The sequence below is a fragment of the Juglans microcarpa x Juglans regia genome, chromosome 8D (genome assembly GCF_004785595.1).
Source record: "Juglans microcarpa x Juglans regia isolate MS1-56 chromosome 8D, Jm3101_v1.0, whole genome shotgun sequence".
Taxonomy (NCBI): domain Eukaryota; kingdom Viridiplantae; phylum Streptophyta; class Magnoliopsida; order Fagales; family Juglandaceae; genus Juglans; species Juglans microcarpa x Juglans regia.
The window spans coordinates 28,213,879-28,235,101 of record NC_054608.1 but is presented as its reverse complement, the minus strand read 5'-3'; the positions used below and the strand labels follow the sequence as shown (position 1 = coordinate 28,235,101).

The following is a 21,223-nucleotide window of genomic DNA, read 5'->3' as shown; positions in this document are numbered from 1 at the left end:
GGTTTAAGAAATATAGACTATTTTAGTATTTTAGATTTTAAATAAAATCACATGTTTAATTAGAAATTTATGCAAATTACGTGTTTATTTTATAGGCGACCGATTACGTGCCGAAAATAGTGGATTAGCGCTGCAAGGTAAGTAGCACGATCATATCCTTACACATATGTACGGTAAACTACTTGTCTTTTTATGAAAGATATTATGCATGTATGCCCTTCATTGGAAGCCCTTTTTTACGTACCTAAATACATGATTTTATGTGAGAGTTATTTCATAAAATTATTTATGAAATGCATGATTTTATGTGGGAGTTATGCATAAAATTATTTATGAAAAGTCATTATTTTATTTGAGAGTTATGCATAAAATTATCGATGAAAAGTCATGAATTTATGTGAGGGAACATGTATCACGATATTTATGAAAGAACACGATTTCATTTTAAATCTATGATACGATATGACAAGTATGTGCGTGATTTCTTTTGAAATCTATGAAATGACAAGTATGCAAGTATGATTATGATAAAATATGTAACAGCCTATGTTATGATATGAAGACGGTACCTATGTTATGGGCATATTGCATTGCCAAGTTGTGCATGCTGGTAGTGAATCCAGTATGTCTTTTTTATGTATGGATTCCACAACCCACGGCCACGGGCGGAATCAGAATCTATTTAGATTCGTTAAGCCTAACTCACAGGGGTCAACAGTAGGTAACGGCCTATGATAAATAAAAGATAAGTTATCGTTCATATTCATATTATTTATGCATATATTTATGAATATGTATGTTTTTCAAGAAACCTTATGTTTATTATATTTCCTGTATGATGTATTGCTTATTGAGTATTTGACTCATTTTAGTTTGTTTTTATATTGTTAAACTGCCCCAGGTCATGATATTTATGAGGATGAGATTGCAGGACAGGGCTTGATCCCGGGAGGCGAGGCAGATGCCTGAACAGATTATGCTATGATTATTTCTATGGTTTAAAGTTTAAATAAATTATTTTGATAAGCACATGGGACTTCATATTTTTTTTAAATAAGTGTTTCTGCAGACTCTATTTTAGATTTTTAGAATTTATTGAAGTTGTTTTATTTATGGAAACTTTTGCATCTGGCGCATTGTTAAAAAGAAAAAGTTTTCAAGTTCAAGTTTAGTAGTAGCACACTCACTTTCCGAAAATTCTAATATCTCTTTTTGGGAAGCGGGGTGTTACACATAGATTCAATTATTCTCTTTAAGATCTTTTGTTCTCTTCAAACTCAACATTCTCTACTTGCATTTCTAATTATTGTCTTTCATAAAGTCACCATTAAACAAGTTCTCACCTTGGAACAATTGGAAAAAAATTCCTATTTAACAAGAAAAGTTTCTCATTATTATGATCCATCATATTATGATTATTACGATCACCAACAAGAATGGACAAAAATATTTTTAAAACAAAACAAAAATTTACGTCATTCTCGGTTCCTCCACTTCGACAAATTACAAGAGATCAAGACACTCTCGCGATGATTTTTACTATAGTGGGATTATTGTAGACCTGAACCTCTCCTCCTTCCTCTCCCTCTCCAAGAAAGTCTTCAGATTTTTTCTTCACAAAATGATTATCCACTCTCATTAACGCATTGCTCACCATTTGTTCTTTTCTTTCTCAAAACAAAGTTAAATTGGATTATGAAGTGAGAATACGTCATCAAACTTCATCCATCTCTAAAAAAAGTTATGTTTTTAGTCTGCCAAGTCTCTGTAAAATGGTGGAAAAAATATAATTATGATAATGTTCTAAAAATGTTTTCCAAGATTACCAAAGCCCTGAAGTTCTAGTCCAGCGGAGTAGATTTCAAGCTCAATTAGCATCCATTACTAGCAAAAAGGACTTGAAAAAATTAGCTGAACCAATGTCACAAGTATCAGACAGTGATGAAGAAGATGCACAACATCCAGTCAGATTATCTCCATTACAATCACCAGCTCAACAGGCTTCTCCTTCTCAAGGCAACTCATCCTACCATCCAGTACATCTGATAGATTCTCAAGACCCATTTGATCTGGTATTTGCAGAATATGATCATTAGATTATGTGATTTCAAATATTATTGTTTTCTCAATTATTCAACATGAGATATGAAAGTTGTTAGAAGTATTATCTCTTCAAAAAATAAAGACAAACAACTTCGTTCATTATAAGATTATTGTATATTGTTCAAAGCCAAGACAAAAGTAACTATTCAAGGTCAAGATTATTGTCTACTAAAAGACAAACTACTTTGTATATCTCTTGAACTACACTTATTGATAGTTGACGTATAGGGAGATAAGATGTCAGGCATGTATTAGGGAGGCATTCAGAAACTTTCATCTAAAGTCTTCTCTTCTTTTGTCCAAGCCTTCTCTTCTCTCGTCTTTCTTACTTCATAAAATCTATCTTTTGTAAACTTTCCTTCATGTCTTTTGCGTCAAATTCTTCTAAGAGTTAATCTCCTTGTAAATATCATGTTTTTACTGAAGTCAATTTTAACATATATTTTGACTCCCCAGACCCCATGTACGGAAACTCGGGAATCGAGACGCTTGGATGATGACAACACGATCATGCATCCCAACGATAGTGCCTAGTGTGTGTACATGCAACAGTGTACAAAAATAAAGCAGCGGATAATTTAAGTAAGTAAACTAAGTACCATAATTGTTTAATACAAATTTACATAAGTAAAACGTTTAAAAAAAGTTATATAGTTATCCTGAAAAATATAATACAAAGTCCAAATACATAAACGAGTGATCTCATATCACTCCTCTGGCGGAGCCGAATCCTTAAGCTCACCCTCAGCATCATCGGCATCAAAATCTACGATACCATAAAACGGTACCGCAGATAAGTAATAAGCAAAACAACCTTCGAGAATAAAAATGCATTGATGCAACCAACAATTATGCATGCATATGATGAAATATGCATTAGACCCAAAACAAAATTTTTCCCGAAAATGAATATTTCCTAAGGCAGGCCAAAATCCCATTTTTGGCCCAAAATATTTCCATAAAAATATTTTCCCGCCATTTTCCCAGAAAATGGCCCAAATCAATAATCCACTATTTTCCCAAAAAAGGCCCAATATCCATTTTAACCGTATGCACCATGATCTCCCCTAGCGATCATCTGCACACCCTGGCTTCCTTCGTCAAACCACGGGTAATAACCGTGCGAGTGATTTTGTAACGAGCGATGCCCAGTTCCTCGCCTACTGCGTTCGTGACCAAGCATCCTCTAACCCCACCAGTAGAGGGGCCACGAAGTCGGTACGAGAGTATTACCATCTCATCTAATCCCGTTGTCGCCCAGCGACAACCCAAGGGATGTCACTCAGTATATTCCGCTCCCGAGTGACTAGAGGAGCTCCATCGAGATAATGTCCCATCTCGGCTTGGGGTCGTGATACACATGTACCCAAAAATTATTTCTCATATGAAAACCCAATTTTCAAATATACACATGAACATGTATGCAATCATGCAAAAATCCAGTTTTCGTTTACAAATATAAATATGCGTGCAAATATGCAATGTACATGATACGACACAATATCCAACAATCAACAAATCACAACATAGTCCAGTCATACAAACAAATCCATCCTCCAAACCATCCGACCCCCTTACTCCTCGGACTCAGTTCGACATAACCAACCAATTCACAGTAAAAATGAGTTAGTACAAAAATACATTTAAATCACGAAACATATTTAGAAAAACACTTACAGTGCTATAATATAATTTTTAAAGGATCACAGAGGTGCTAGAAGTGGCGACACAACAATGTAACAGTAAGAAAATGCACAAGGCCGTGGGTCTTAAAATGCTAGATTTTGAACGGAGACAAACGAAGACTGGAGATTATAAGGGAAAGGGTTATGAATGTTGGTGAAGCTAATGGTAGTGGTGTTTGGCTGTGGGTGGCAGCATAAAGAGCGGTTAAAATCCAAAAAGCTCAAAACGGAAATGGATATGGATGGGCTTCACTGATGGCAGATCGGGACTGAGGATGGGTGGGTTAGGTAGCAGGGGCATCGCCGGTGATGTGGTGAAGAGATGGTGGCCAATAGCGGCGGGATGGCGGAACGCGAGCACAATGGGTGTCGCGGCTTGAAGCTATGCGTGGGGGCTCACGACGGTGTGAGAGGAGCTGGAAACTGGGAGGTGAGGACACCGACTGGTGGGGAGACGGTTGGGAGGGGCGGTGACGGTAATGGGTGGCACACGACGGCGTTGTGGAGGACGACGCATGAATGGGGAAGAGAGGGAGAAGTTTTGCGTGGGAGAAGAGAGAGAGAGGAGAAAAAGAAATGAAGAGAAAAAGAAAAGAAAAAGAGGAAAAATAAAAAAAGGAAAAATAAAAAGTGAGGGAAATAAATGAGGTTCAATCCTCACATCTTGGGTCACAAAAATGATCCAACGAAAAATATTTCAAAACAGCAAGTTAAATAAAATAATTTAAACGTAATGATTAAATGAAAATAAAATAATTAAACCCAACAATAAACTAATTTAAAAAAAAGAGCAATTTAAATGCATAACAATAATTAATATTAAGAAAGCATATCAAAATCATTTCAGAACTTCAAAAAAAAATCATAAAAATAAACCAACGAAAAATTCGATAAACTTAAAACAAGAGAATCAATATTTAAATTAATAAAAATAACCCTTCAATTAAAATACACTAAAATACGGGGTATTACATCCTCCTCCCTTAAATAAAACTTCGAGGACAGGAATAAGATTTGACTAAGAGCAAACTTAAGAAATATACCGCTAGGGTCAATCAAACAAATACGGATATTGCTCCCTCATGTCGACTTCTCTCTCCCAAGAGAAATCTTGAGCCAATGGATCACCCCATGACACTTTCACTAAAGATATCGTCTTGGACCTTAATCTTTGCTCCTTCCAATCCACAATCTGCGTCGGGGCAACTTCGTAAGTAAGGTTAGGCTGAAGTTGAATGTGTTCTGGGTCAACAAAATGTGGTTCTCGCTGTCCAAAACTCTTCTTCAATGACGACACATGAAATACATCATGAACTTCCCCAAAATAGTCCGGCAATGCAACTTTAAAAGCAACAAGCCCAACGTTCTCCATAATCTGAAAATGGCCAACATACCTCAGACTAAGCTTTCCATTCTTACCAAAGCACTTAATGCCTTTCATAGGAGAGACTTTGAGGTAAACCCAATCACCTACATCAAAGGATAAGTCTCTGCTCCTCATATAAACATAACTCTTCTGACGACTTTGTTCTTCAGTCATTTTAGTCCTTATAACTCAAACTTGAACTTTCATTTCTTGAATTATCTCAAGCCCAATTAATTTACTCTCGCCAACTTCATCCCAACACAAAGGTGATCTACACTTCCTTCCATAAAAAACTTCATACGGGGCCATCTAAATGGAGGTATGAAAACTGTTATTATAAGCAAACTCTATTAGCAGCAGATGATTCTCCCAACTCCCCTGAAATTTCATGACACAAGCCAACAACATATCCTCAAGAGTCTGAATAGTGCGCTCTGATTTACCATCAATTTGAGGGTGATATGCAGTACTAAACTTCAATTTAGTGCCTAAACTGCCTGCAAACTCTTCCAAAAATGGGACGTGAACCGCGGGTCCCGATTCGACACGATCTCTTTGACATACAACCGAGTCAGCTTTTCCAAAGAGTCGATATTATTGATAGGCAAGAAATAAGCACACTTGGTCAACCGATCAACCATCACCCAGACCAAGTTCTTTCCACTAGGAGTCCTCGGAAAACCCAATAATTAATAGCTCCATTCGATAATCTGTACTAACCTCAATCGACTCCTACAATATAACTTCCAAACCTTCGTTGTATACTACACTTAGGTAACCTAATGGCCACTTCCAAAGTTAACCATCAATAACATAATAGGTACAACAGAATGATTAATCTCCAACTATAAGTATCGTCTCAAAAATTCAAGTCACCACTAATTCCTCAAAAGCAACACAAAATTTGAACTCCTAATTACAACCAAAATATCATGCTCCTGCTGTACACTCTGATAATTCGCCACATGCATAAAATTTGTCCTCATAAAAAAAGACACCCTCGAGTACAAGGTGGCTCCATACCTACTAACCAGAAAACTCTTACCACATTTTGGTAGAAATACTCTCTTTCCCAAAACCATGAGTTATCACTCATATTCTTCAATTAACTCTCGCTGCCTTGATCAAAATCAATATTCCATAAAATACATCCATTATCAAAGACAGAAAATCAATATCAATCAACCTCGGCATCCCAAATTGAAAACAAGTAACATCATCCCAAAATACATCCATCTCATCTAAGATAAAAAAAAACATGCCCTAAAAGGCTCGAATCCAACCGGGCCAACCAATAAGAGCGCTTATAAACTTCTACCCGACAACTAAACCCAAAAACTTGTCTCCTTAATTCTAAATATCATCTAATCTAGTAGTGAACTACGAACCCCCATTGACTTCACCAAAACATTATCAAAACCTACTTGGTAACTCGCCCACCTACTTCTACTCCTATAAGCTAGTATGAGCACGACTATTTCCTTCAATAGCACATCACTCTTAAACCTCAAGGCAAGCCATACTACTCAAATTTTCAATCCACCAAAAGCCATTGCAAAGCACCCAAGGATCCTAATGCTTTATTAACTCACATACTTGATATATTATCCACCGCTGATGCCTAAGCTTCAACTTCCAAGATCTTATCATACACCATACATGACGACCCATCAATCTCTCTTCAAGTTAAAGAACAATGTCCTTAATTCAACCAACTGGACGCTCAATCTCCAAAGGAAAGTATAGCCTCAAAATTTAAATTCCTAGGTAACCTCAAGTCACAATTAATTCCTGTAGATAATCACAACAATTATTGCCAACCATCATTCCATTGAGTAACCCACTTCGACTGCACACTCCAATCAACTCACAAAAAAAAACTCCAAGTCAAAATCTCTTGAATTTAATACTATCGTATCGACTCCTCTTTAACATCTACAAAAGCCACTTCCTCCAAACCAAAATGAGACTAGGACCTGTACCCTCTGAAATCTACATACACTCACAACTATTACGCATCGATCTCACACAGCCTTAGCCAAAACCAAAAAGCCTCCAAACATGCAAGGGATCCATCATTACCATTTCCATGATCTGGACCTAGATTCTGGAAATCAACAAGAATTATTTCCTAAATCTGCACCATCTAATATCCTTAAAATTGATATGGTTCAAATCCTAAACCTGCCACTACAACCTCGAGTTAAAAAAAATCATTTTCCAAACTAGATCGATATCTTCAATCCTCATAAAATACACAAACTAGATTATTACCTTCCATCTCCAAAGAAATACTCTCCTTGAAAGTTTCTATATCAATAACTCAACTCTGATCAACACCATTTTAATGGTTACAGCCTAATCAATCTCCAAAATAATTCACGCTAGCACACCAAGCCTGTGGAACTAAAAACTTCAATCTCATTATAAATCAGTTCGTCAAATCTGCAATTCTAAAATCTTAAATTATATTAGAATCACTTTCCGAAATATGTAAAACCGATGGACTTATATCCAATAATAAAACAATCGCCTTAAAGAAAACTTGTAGTTTCTAAAGCCCCTAATGGTACCAAATTGCTTATCCAAGTCGACAAAATCTAAAACTTCTAATTTAAGTAATCCCTCAAATGCTTGTTGAACATAACACCTTAAATCCTATAAACTTATTTCCTAAAAACTATAGGGCCTCAAACCTTAGATAAACTTCTCATAAATCTAACCTTGACGTTCATTGAACTTACAACCTCCCACTCCATAGACACATTACATAAATTCTATGGAACCTAAGACCTCAATTATCCTAAGCAATTTAAAGCTATTCCCCTCCTCAGTTGCGACTTGAGTTCCTACTCCGTAGAGTTCACCCAGACCATGTCGTTCAAGTCTCGATATTAAAAACAAACCAATCACCAAGAGTTCAGGCCTACTACACTAAATGTTCAAGCCTAATAATGACATTCACGGTCGTACCATCTTTCTGCCATAGCACAACCCTTAACCCACCTTTCAACTCCAAACAAAACAAACAAAATAAAACAAAACAAAACAAGATAAAATAAAATAAAATAAAATAAATAAATAAAATATACAACAAAATGAATAAAACGAATGAAGTAGTACGCAATAAAATAATTAAAACAAATAAAATAACCTACCATAAAATAAAACAAATAAAATAAAATAACATACAATAAAATAAATAAACAAACACAGTAGTATACAATAAAATAAATAAAACCAATAAAAAATAACATACTTCAAATTAAATAATTTCAATTTACAACTTTAAAAATTTCTGGTACTTTACATATAGGACATATGGTTTTACCCAGAGTCGAACTGCTCTAATATCACCTGTGGCGCCCCGGACCCCCATGTACAGAAATTCAAGAATCGAGACGCCCGGATGATAACAACACGGTCACGCATCCTAATGATAGTGCCAAGTGTGTGTACAAAAACAAAGCAGCGGATAATTTAAGTAAGTCAATTAAGTACTAGAATTGTTTAATACAAATTTACATGAGTAAAACGTTTAAAGAAAGTTATATAGTTATCCTGAAAAATATAATACAAAGTCCAAATACATAAATGAGTGATCCTATATCACTCATCTGGCGGAGTTGAATCCTCAGGCTCAACCTCAGCATCATTTGCATCAAAATTTACGATACCATAAAACAGTACCTCAGGTGAGTAATAATCCAAACAACCCTCGAGAATAAAAATGCATTAATGCAACTAACAATTATGCATGCATATGATGAAATATGCATTAGACCCAAACCAACACTTTCCTGAAAATGAATATTTTCCAACGCACGCCAAAATCCCATTTTTGGCCCGAAATACTTCCATAAAAACATTTTCCCAAAAAATGGCCCAAATCAATAATCCACTATTTTCCTAGAAAATAGCCCAATATCCATTTTAACCGTATGCACCATGATTTCTCCTAGGGATCATCCGCACACCCTGGTTCCCTTCGTCACACCACGGGCAATGACCGTGCGAGTGACTTCGTAATGAGCGATGCCTAGTTCCGTGCCCAGAGTGTTCGTGGCTGATGAAAGGGCTTAGGAATATTAGTAAAATTAATGGTGGTGGTGATTGGCCATGGGTGGTGGCGTAGAGGGCAGTTGAAGTCCAAAAAGCTCAAAATGGAAATGGAGATGGATGGGCTTCCCCGGTGGTAGATTGGGGCTGAGGATGGGTGGGTTAGGTAGCTGAGGGGTCGTCGGTGATGTGGTGAAGAGGTGGTGGCCAATGGAGGTGCGACGGCGGCGTGCGAGCACAATGGGTGTCGCGGCTTGAAGCCGTGCATGGGGGTTCATGGCGGCGCGAAAGGAGCTGGAAACTAGGGGGTGAGGTCACTGACTGGTGGGGAGACGGTTGGGAGGGGCGGTGATGGCAATGGGTGCCGCACGGCGGCGCTGTGGAGGACGACGCACGAACGGGAGGACAACACACGGACAAGGAAGAGAGGGAGAAGTCGCGCACGGGAGAAGAGAGAGAGAGAGAGAGGAGAAAAAGAAATGAAGAGAAAAAGAAAAGAAAAAAAGTAAAAAAGTAAAAAGAAAAAAAGGAAAAAGAAAATGTGAGGGAAAGAAATGAGGTCCAATCCTCACATCTTGGATCACAAAAATGATCCAACAAAAAAGATTTCAAAACAAATTTAAAATAAAATAATTAAACCCAACAAAAAACTAATTTAAAATAAAGAGAAATTTAAATGCATAACAAAAATTAATATTAAGAAAGCATATCAAAATAATTTCACAACTTAAAAAAAATCATAAAAATAAACCAACAAAAAATTCGATAAACTTAAAACAAGAGAATCAATATTCAAATTAATAAAAAAAACCCTTCAATTAAAATACACTAAAATACGGGGTATTACATCCACCCCCTTAAGTAAAATTTCGTCCTCGAAATTAGCAAGGTCAAACATTAAAGTTAGGACAGGAATAAGATTCGACTAAGAGCAAACTTAAGAAACATACCGCCAATGTCAATCAAACAAATAGTATTGCTCCCTCTTGTCGGCTTCTCTCTCCCAAGAGAAATCTTGAGCCAACGGATCACCCTATGATTATATTGTATATGTGACGCCCCGACTCCCACGTACAAAAACAAGGGAATCGTGACGTCAGGATGGTGACAACACGGTCACGCATCCCAACGAAATGTGCTCGAGTGTGTGCAACATGCAAAGGTGCACAATAAAGGTCGCAGCGGATAATATAAATAAGTCAACTAAGTACCAGAAATTTAAATACAAATATTTAACACAATTTATCTTTAAAAATTATACAGTCATCCCAAATATAATACAAAAGGTAAATACATAAATTGATAAAAACATAACTCACTAAACAGGAGCAATCCCAGATCACTCCTCCAACGGAGCCAAGCTAAGGCTCGTCATCATCATCTGCATCAAAATCTGCGATACCATAAAATGGTACTACAGGTAAGTATAAACCAAACAACTCTCGGGATAAAAATACATTAATGCAACCAACAATATAGCAAAATACATTTAGCCATAAAATACCATTTTTTTTTTCCAGAAAAATGATTATTTCCAACACACGCCAAAAATCCCATTTTGGCCCAAAATATCCGTAAAACATTTTTCCATAAAATGATTCACACCAACAACTCATTTATCGGACACTGTAGGCGGGAATCACAGGCGGGACTCTACCACCGTCCCTGCTTACCACCATCCCTACCGCGTGCACCGTAGGCGGGAATCACAGGCGGGACTCTACCACCATCCCTGCTTACCACCATCCCTACAGTTCCTTTACACACAATGAATACTTAACAGAGCACTGTAGGCGGGAATCACAGGAGGGACACAACCACCATTCCTGCTTACCACCATCCCTACAGTCTCTTTCCCTTTTACTCACATGAGAATCCAATTCCAATAAACACATGAACATGTATGCAATCATGCGAAAACCCAGTTTTCTTTACAAACATGATCATGCATCCAATATGCGATGTACATGAACAAGCCATAACCAACAACCAACAACCACAATTCACAATGCAAACAAACACAAAACTCCGTCCATAATCCATCCGACCCCCGAAACTCCTCGGACTCAGTCCGGCAAAACAAACCAATTCACAGATAATATGTTTTAGTGCAAAAATATATTTAAATCACGAAAGTTCTTTAAGGAAAATACTTACAGTGCAATATAGCAATTTCTGAAGGATCACGAAGTTGCAAGTGGTGATGTCTGAGCAACACCACAGTGTAAAATACACTGTGGCCGTGGGTCACAGATACCCACTTTTCAACGAGGACAAACGAATACCCAAAAATGGTAGGGTAGGGCCTAGAGAGGTCGGTGAAGCCAATGGTGGTGGTGGTTTGCCGTGGGTGGCGGCGCAAGGGGTGGTTTTAGGCTAAAAATGCACAAATCGGAAATAGGCTTGGTGGGGCTTCACCGGTGACGGATCGGAGCTGGGGTTGGGTCCAATGGGTTGCCAAGAGGTCGGGGATGAAGTGGTAGGAAGATGGTGGCCAATGGCGGTGCGACGGCGGCGCAACGGCGGAAAGAGTGCCGCGGCTTCATGGGCTTTGTGGGTTTCGTGGGGGCTAATGGCGGCACAAACGGAGGTGATATTGGTGGGGTGAGGTCGCCGGCGGCTGGGGAAGCTAGCGGGCTGGGCGGTGAAGGCAACCGCCGGCTCACGGCGGCGCTGGCTTGAAAGTGGCCCGCGGCTTCGTGGGGTGCGTGTGGGCTACCGGCGGCGAGGTAGGGGCTGAGATTTGGGGGGTGAGGTCGCCAGAGGGAGGGGGAGCTGGTCGGCTGGGCGGTGTCGCGCACGGCGGCGGGCTGGGGGAGAGGAAGAACGGACGGAGAGAGAGGGAGGGAGAGGGAGTTGCGCGCGGGGAGGGGAAAAATAAAGAAGAAAAAAGAAAAGAAAGAAAAGAAAAGGAAGGAAAGAAAAATGGAGAGAAAAGAAATGAGGTCCAATCCTCATAACTTGGGTCACAAAAATGATCCAACAGAGATGATTTTAAAACCACAAGTTAAATAAAATAATTTAAACGTAATGGTAAAGTCAAATTGAAATAATTAAATCCCACAGTAATTAATTTAAATATTAAAAGTAATTTAAATGCATAACAATAAATAAATATTTGGAAAGCACATAAAAATAATTTTCACCAAATTAAAATCATAGAAATAAACTTACTAAAAGATCCAACCAATTTTAAAATAAGAGGATAAATTTTTGAACAATAAAAATAATCCTTCAGTAAAAATACACTGAAATACGGGGTGTTACAGTAAATATATATATATATATATATATATATATATATATATATTACCTGGGATACGTCTTTGGTATCAGTGTCATTAACGATTATATTGTTGTTATTTATTAGTATAGTTAATAATATGTAATATAGTTATACTATAGTTACTATTAAAAGTTATACTCTAGTTACTATAGTTACTATTAAAAATTATGATAACTATTAGGGTTAATTACACTTTGCCCTCTTGAACTTTCACTCAATTCATAATATGCCTCCGAAACTAATAATTACACCAAAGTAGACACTCAAACTTTTAAAACTTCTCAATCCCCTATTCCACCTATTAGCAACGTTAAATCTAATAGAAATTTACTGCATGTATTACTCATGTGCATAACATTCACTGCAAAGATATAATTTTCATCTATTTATTATCATTGACCAAATAAAATATAATATAATATAATATATGCTATCAATTAATAATAAATTTTAAATCATTAGATAATATTTTTTATTAATTTATATATGGTTAATGAATATCAAATAATTTCATTGTGTACATAGATTATTCATACTTGCTTGCAACTTAGGTATAAAATAATTTTATATATGGCTAATGATTAATGGTTTATTATTAAATGATAGCATATATTATTTTATATTTTATATGATCAATGATAATAAATTAGATGAAAATTACATCTTTATAGTGAATTTTCATTAGATTTGACGCTGCTGGTAGACGAAAATGGGGATTGGGAAGTTAATTTTGAAAGTTCGAGGATCCATTTTGATGCAATTATTAGTTTTGGAAGCACATTGTGAATTGAGTGAAAGTTCGAGAGGGTAAAATGTAATTAACCCTAACTATTATAAGTATAGTATGTATAAGTATAACTATTATAAGTTATGAGAACTATATTCATATAAGTTATATAATAATATAACACTAAGTATAGTTACTAGTTACTATTATAAGTTATGATTACTATATAACTATTATAGGTTATGATAACTATGCTCATATAAATTATATAATAACATAACACTAAGTATAGTTACTAGTTACTATTATAGCTATTAATAACTATGGTAATAGTTAAGTTAGTAGTTATCCATATAGTATTATATAAGTTAATATAATTACTATAGTTATATACTATATATTATACTATATATTAATATGTAATAATATAGTGCATATATGTTCGGACAGTACAATAGAGCATTCGACCACGAATTCGAAAGGGCAAACATTCAAACGAGGTTGTACTAAAAGAGCACCCAACACCGCGAACGACTCATTTCTGTTCAAAACCAAAAATCATTCAACGATAGTCGTATCAACGTTGTTTCACCGCCGTATCACCACCATATCACCGTCACTATCGACCAACAATACCACCATCCAAGAGGTACCTTTTTTATTTCGTATTTTTGTGATTTTGTTGTTATTTTTCAGTATTGTTTAGAATTTATATAAAACTCATTCTAAGTTTAGATTTAGTACTCTAGGGCTGCAAAACACAAGGCCTAAATATTTCTATGGACATTTCAGCCTTGTGTGTGTTATTTTGTTGAAAAACAAAAGGAATCGATTCCTTTTGTTTCAATCGCCATTGAGTCGACTCAACCATTGCTTAGTTCGATCCAGTTACTATTCGAACCATTAGAAGCCAAAAGTCATTCTTGAGAATAGTGTCTATACTGTTCGACTGCCTATATCCAAAACCGTTCGAATAGTATTGTTAACGTTTGAATGCATTTGAGCACATTCGAACACCTTCATTAGTTTGAACGTAAGATACCTAGATCAAACGATTAAACACATAAAAAAAATTTAAATTGTTTCATTAATTATATAATTTTTTGATTGTTTATTATATTATATTTTGTAACTGATCTTTTTAATTTTATTATTTAGATTTCAGGTTGAAATGTCTGCTAGTGGAAGGTCAAAGCGTGCCAGACCAGGGGAACGAGGTTCTTATAGTAGTACATTCGATACATTGTTAGGCCATAAAGTTTTATTAGAGCGTCAGGTGAAGATCGACAATTTAAGGATCTTCTCTTTGAGGGTCACTCCTTGAAATTGGTTTTTGTGAAGCACGGTTGGTCACCGATTTTGGACCACAGGGATGAGGCGTTCCTATTTGTGGAAAATATTGATCTCATCACCAACTTTTATAGAGGGCTCGATGTCTCCAGTCTAGATGTTGATAGTAAATATATTATCAGCATACAAGGTATTTCATTCCCGTTTTTGGCAGACATACTTGTTGATTTTATCGGCATCGCATGTTTGGGGACTGCATGTGATACCCCATATGTTATGAATAAGGGTAGGTGGTGTATCGTATCTCACATTGCTTCAGATGGAGAAGTTCTTGCTCATTATAAGATTCTAATGGAGCTCCAATTATATCATTAACTAGTCCTTTTGGAGTATAGGCTATGTGGTTTGGGCCTTCCATTGGGGCATTACAGTTGGTATTAGAGATAGGTTTGATGTGACGACCCGACTCCCACGTACGGAAATGCGAGAACTGTGACGTCGGGATAATGACAACTCGGTCACGCATCCCAACGAAAGTGCCAAGTATGTGTACATGCATCAGTGTACAATAAACAACGCAGCGGATAAATATAAATAAGTCAACTAAGTACCAGAATTTTTAATACGAACTAACATAAGTAAAATGATTGAAAGAGTTATACAGTCATCCCAAATAAAATAATAAAAGTCTAAAACCATAAACGAGTGATCCTAATCACTCCTTGGGCGGAGCCGAATCCTCAGGCTCACCTTCATTCTCCTCTGCATCAAAATCTGCGTTACCATAGAACGGTACCGCAAGTAAGTATAAACCAAATAACCATGAGATAAAAACATATCAGTGCAACTAACATGCATGCATATGATGAAATATGCGTCAAATCCAAAAATATCATTTTCCTGAAAAATGGATATTTTTCAACATACGCCAAAATCCCATTTTGGCGCAAAAATAATAATCCGTTATTTTTCCAGAAAATGACCCAAATCAATAAAACATCATTTTCCCAGAAAATGAATTACATAAAATCCTTTTATTCAACACGCTATTTTTTCAGCAGACCTTCTCGATAATCTATTAACCATATGCACCATGATCTCCCATAGGGATCATCCGCAACTCCTGGCTTCATAGAGATGCCCAGTTTCGCGCCCAGCGCGTTCGTGGCCAAGCACCCACTACGCAACGAGCGATGCCCAGTTCCGCGCCCAGCGCGTTCGTGGCCAAGCATCCTCTAGCCCCCGCCAGCAAAGAGGCCACGGAGTAGGCACGAGACCATCTCGTCCGATCCCGTTGTCGCCCTACGACAACCCAAGGGACGTCACTTAGTATATTCCTCTCCCGAGTGACCAGAGCAGCTCCACCGAGATAATACCCCATCTCGGCTTGGGGTCGTGATACACACGCACCCAAAAATCCTTTAACACATGAAAACCTAGTTTTCAATAAACACATGAACATGAATGCAATTACACGAAAACTCAGTTTCCTTTACAAACATGATCATGCGTACAAATATGCCATGTACATGAACACCATACCAACAACTAACAATGCAAACCAAATGCACAACTCCGTCAACAATCCATTCGACCTTCGAACTCCTCGGATTCAGTCTGGCATAACCAACCAGATCACAATAAAAGGAGTTAGTGCAAAAATATATTTAAATCACGATAGTTCTTTAGAAAAATACTTACAGTGCTATATAATAATTTCCAAAGGATCACAGAGGTGCAAAAGATGGTGACACAGCAACGTAACAGTGTAAAATACACTGTGGCCATGGGTCTCAGAAACCTACTTTTGAATGAGGACAAACCAAGACTCGAAATTGATAGGGTAAGGCTTAGGGATGTCGGTGAAGCTAGTGGTGGTGGTGGTTTGTCGTGGGTGGCGGCATAGAGGGCGGTTTAAGGCTAAAAATACTCAAAACGTAAATGTTGATAGATGTGCTTCACCGGTGGTAGATCGGAGCTAAGGATGGGTGCATTGAGTTGCTAGGAGGTCGAGGATAAAGTGGTGAAGAGATGGTGGCCAGAGGTGGCACGACGGTGGCCCGCGAGCTCAAGAGGTGTCGCGGCTTAGTGAAGGGCGTGGGGGCTAATGGCAGCATGGGAGGAGCTAGGAATGGAGGGGGCTGGTCACCCGAGGGAGGGGGAGCTAATGGGCTAGGCGGTACCGGTCACGGCGGTGCGGCGGCAGTTGGCTGGTAGGAAGAAGGAAATGCACGGGGGAGAAAGGGGAGAGGCCGCTCGGGAGAGGAGAGAGAGAGGGAAGAGAGAAAAGAAAAGAAAGAAGAAAAAGAAAAGAAAAAGGGAAAAAGAAAAATAGAGGGAAAGAAATAAGGTCCAATCCTCACATCTTGGGTCACATAAATGATCCAATGAAAAAGATTTTTAAACAGCATCTCAATTAAAATAATTTAAACGTAATGATAGAATGAAAATAAAATATTTAAATCTGGCAATAAATTAATTTAAACAAAAAAATAAAGAACAATTTAAAAGCATAACAATAATTAATATTAAGGAAAAATATCAAATAATTTTCACAAAATTAAAATCATAAAAATAAACCAACTAAATATCCAACAACTTTAAAACAATAGAATAAATTTTCCAATTAATAAAAATAGTCATTCAATAAAAATACACTAAAATACGGGATGTTACATTTGAGGTTCTGCAGACTAAAACATATGAGGTTTAAATATCTGTGGGATTTAAGAAGTAAATTCAGATTGGAGTTATAGAAATTTGAGGATTTAGATTTTGCAGATTCTAGGAATGATTTTGATAACATTTAAGGTTTTAGAATTTTGTAGGCATCAGGATATGATTTTGAAGATATTTGGTTTGAGTATTTGCAGACTCATGGTAGGTGGCTTACGAAATCTAAGGTTTTAGAGTTGTAGATTTCAATAAATTATTATTTTTATGACATCTGAGGTCTTAGAATCTGCAGGTGTCAAGGATTGTGTTCTATGAAATTTGAGATTGTAGATTTGGCAGATGTTAAGAGATAAATTCATGACTTTGAGGTTTAATTTCTAAGGACGTATGTAAGTCTAAAGTGATGCTAGGTTTATTATTATAGATGGTAATGAGAGCTTTATGAGTTGATTAAAGATATTGTTAGTTTTGGGTTTTTCTAAAAAAAAAAATGATGATGAACTTATTTGAAATATTTTTTTTTGCTATGTATATATTTTTTTTCTACCTATATTTTGTTTTTCTTCATTAGAACGTTTAATCGAGTTTAAGATCTCAAGATGGCTGCTCGTCGTCGAGTTCGAAACCTTGGAGATTTGAACGAAAACAACAATAAGAGGGGCTGCAAGTTCGAGCAATTTAATCGCACTCATCCGCCCACCTTTAATGGAAGAGGCGATTCCAATGCAGTTGAGGATTGGATTCAGGACATCGAAGAGATATTCAATGTTTTGAAGTGCACCGATCAACAGAAAGTTTGATTTGCAGCTTTTAAACTGATCAGAGAGGCAAAGAGATGGTGGAACTCTAAGAAAACCATCAGAGAAGCTGGTGGAATTGGAGAAGTGAGCTGGCCTCACTTTAAGCAAAACTTCTTCGACCGCTTCTTTCTGAAAGCAAACCAAGAAGGTAGAGCCCGAGAGTTTACTACCTTTGTGCAAGGGACCATGGCGGTACACCAGTATGCTGCAAAATTTGTGGAGTTATCTCGCTTTGCCTCATATTTGATTCCCAATGAAGAAAAGAAAACAGGAGGTTTGAAGCGGGTTTAAATCATAGGATCTACGAACGCGTTATGGTTCTACAAATTTAAAACTTTTCAGACTTGGTACATAAAGCTATGTTGGTGGAGCAGAATCTTAAGAGAAGTGCTGAGTTGCAGCAATAGAGGAAGAGAGCTACACCACCTGAATCCTCTGGTATGGATCAAGGGCCATGGAAGAAGAGAAATGAAGGTAGCAACTCAAGTCAGAGGTAGGTGCAGAGATATCAATCAAATAAACCTTGCAAGTTTTGTAACCACGTACACACTGAGGAGTGTAGGAAGGAAAATGAGTCATGTTTTCGCTGTGGAAAGACTAGCCATTTCACCAACGAATGCCCATTACTGTCATACGACAAGAATAAGTCCAACACACCTCCAAGTCACTGACAGAGGACACAAGGAAACAATCAACATAGAATGGGACTGGCTCGAGTGTTTGTTTTGACAGCTGAAGATGCTGAGGGCGATAATAATGCGATCACAGGTACCCCACTCTTTTTCTCCTTGAATTTTTTGTTTTTTTGTTTTTTTTTAGTTGAGTTGGGATTAATCATGCCTGCATGAAACTTTTCTAGTTGTATAGTTTAGAATATTGAAGTTTGGATGAAGTGGTTTTTCAAAGGGATTAGACACTATATTCTAGATCTACAAGGCTCTAGCTTTAGGTTTTTTTTTATATATATACATATATATATATATATATATATATATGGGTTAGTATGTGTTTTGGAAGCGAGAAGTTTAGAAAAATTTATGGTTGAAAGTAGATTTTTTTTTTAGATTCGGGAATTTGTGAATTGAGTTTACCTAGGACTTAACGTTGGAGCATTTGAATGTACTATTATTTGCGGGTTTAAATATTATTTTTGGAGTTCTCTTTTAGTTATTTGTGAGGCTTAGCTAGAAAAATGGGATTATTATTAGGCTTTAATTTCATTGTGGAAGTTCGTATTTTTTTTTTTTTTACTAGAGCTAGACCTTGAGGTGTACGGCGATTGACACTAGGTGTGTGAATATGGATGGCAAGAGGATTAGAAGATATTTAAGGCACTAGGCACAAAACTTGGGAAAGTTAGAATTTTTCGAATGTATGTTGAACATGATTGTTGAGGATTAAACACTTTACTTAAGTGTAGCAAATTTTGAGGATAAAATTTTTTTATGTAACATCCGGGCCCAGCACCAAGTCCGCTCTCTGAATATTTTTGGGTTTAACATATGAAAAAGCCCATTTGTTATTCTGTATTCACTACGACGAGAGCAATTTTTTTTTTTTTTTGAAATGGCCAAACAGCCCAAGCCCGTAAGATCTTGTACCAGAACCCACGACGTGCACGTCCGTTTCCTTCTCATGCACATCTCTATCCCTCTATGTTCTTGACAACTGTTCCTATATACATACAACACGTACCCATCTTCTAAACTAGGGTTGCCATCGCTTGGTTTTTTGGTGAAAACCTTTTTTATATGTAGCCGTCAACAATAGCACTAGCTTCATTGCCCATCATGGAACAACAGCCACCGCAACTTGTTGCCATCGGGAACATCCTTCCCGCACGAAGCCAGCAAGCACAGCACCCCCCAACTCAGCCACGGGCCAACAGTCGAACCACCCAGTCACTGCGGTGTGCCCCTCACTTTAGCTGCATTAGCCCCTGCACCACCAGTACACATATACGGCTTCCACCCCACGGCACAACAGCCCGTTGCACTGCCAAGAACTCTCGCTCCCCCACCCCCCCCCCCCCAATACAAAAATCGACTCAACCCATGCATCCACGAAGTCCCCACAGTGCATTGCCGCACCACCCTAGCACCTCCACATAGTTTCTGTCCGTTGACCCATATCCCTCAGCGGTGTAACACAGAAACGTAGCCTCACCAACGCCAAAGGACCTCTAGTTTTGCTTCCAAAACGGAGCAGTCATGGTTCAACAAACCCACCGCCTTTAAGCCACCCATAGCGCCAACTCTCTCTGTGACCTACTCAGAAAACGCCAATCGTAGCCACCCGGGTCCATCGTTCGTTGACCTTCTCGATAAGCCTACGACCTTGTTTCCTCTCACGGCATCCTCTGTCCGTCACGTCTCATTGTGAGTTTCATCCCTCTCCCTCACATTTTTCCTCTCACTTCATATTTCTCTCTAACTCATTAGTGGGTCTCTCTTTTATCACTCTATCTCTCTGTACTCAGTTGCCCAGCCGTCGTCCACCTCCCAGCTCGTCGCACAGCTCCTTGCCACACAGTGAGCATGCTTCTACTGTAGGGTTTAATACGGAAACTTATAGCATTTTAAGTTCTGTTATGTCGTGCCGTGCCCACTGCCTTCCCATGATAGCCCATGCAATTTAAGTCGTTTTGCTAAAACACCCTATCTTAGATGAGTGCTATATTAGGCTAGTTTTGTTGTACGTACGAGGACTTTAGTTTTTAGATTTATATTTACAAAATAAACAAAGATTTTGAAGTATATTATTAAAGTATGAATTTCATATGGGAATAGTAAGTACAAAATTTTATTTTATTTTTTTTAAAACCCCTTTAAACAGATACCAATTAAGCCTTTTTTATTTATTTAAATGATATTTTTGCTTGATCCACTTTAATAGATTTTGATATAATTATGTTATCCAATTTTATATTGTATAGTAAATAAGTTAGAATTTAACGTTTTAGTCGGAGTTATTAAGTGGAAAATGATGAATTTAGAAAGTGATAGTATTTTAGAATTAAGAAAAATTTTAGGTTTTAAGGTATTAAAATCTGTATTTCAGGTTTAGATATTGAAATACATAGATTGAAAATTTATGGAAATTACATGATTATTTTTATAGGTGGCGATTAATATTTGTTCGGCATTTTTGAGGAAATTTCTAGAAAACTAAAAAGTCTAAGTAAGCGAGGTTCCTATGCTAGACTTTGCATAAAATAAAAAATGAACTGAG

At 37.3% G+C, this 21,223-nt stretch overlaps 2 protein-coding genes across 2 annotated transcripts; one reads left to right on the top strand and one right to left on the bottom strand.

Annotated features, from left to right (window-relative positions):
• Nucleotides 1–2,810: 2,810 nt before the first annotated feature.
• LOC121242384 lies at nucleotides 2,811–5,328 on the bottom strand. Its single transcript, XM_041140255.1, has 3 exons — nucleotides 5,263–5,328; nucleotides 4,917–5,163; nucleotides 2,811–2,869 (listed from the first exon to the last, which is right to left on the bottom strand). Exons 1-3 carry the CDS (start codon nucleotides 5,326–5,328, stop codon nucleotides 2,811–2,813), a joined length of 372 nt encoding a protein of 123 aa, XP_040996189.1.
• Nucleotides 5,329–17,791: 12,463 nt separating this feature from the next.
• On the top strand, nucleotides 17,792–18,283 carry LOC121242383. Its single transcript, XM_041140254.1, has 2 exons — nucleotides 17,792–17,967; nucleotides 18,016–18,283. Exons 1-2 carry the CDS (start codon nucleotides 17,792–17,794, stop codon nucleotides 18,281–18,283), a joined length of 444 nt encoding a protein of 147 aa, XP_040996188.1.
• The last annotated feature ends 2,940 nt before the right edge of the window (nucleotides 18,284–21,223 follow it).

Bases quoted from the DNA above. Each gene is read 5' to 3' on its own strand.
- LOC121242384 (XM_041140255.1), bottom strand. From the start codon at position 5,328: ATGACTGAAGAACAAAGTCGTCAGAAGAGTTATGTTTATATGAGGAGC. The intron at 5,164-5,262 runs GTAGGTGATTGG...GGCCATTTTCAG, and splicing joins GCAGAGACTTATCCTTTGAT to ATTATGGAGAACGTTGGGCT. The intron at 2,870-4,916 runs GTGATCCATTGG...ATGGTATCGTAG, and splicing joins TTTAGTGAAAGTGTCATGGG to ATTTTGATGCCGATGATGCT.
- LOC121242383 (XM_041140254.1), top strand. From the start codon at position 17,792: ATGGCTGCTCGTCGTCGAGTTCGAAACCTTGGAGATTTGAACGAAAAC. The intron at 17,968-18,015 runs GTGCACCGATCA...TAAACTGATCAG, and splicing joins GAGATATTCAATGTTTTGAA to AGAGGCAAAGAGATGGTGGA.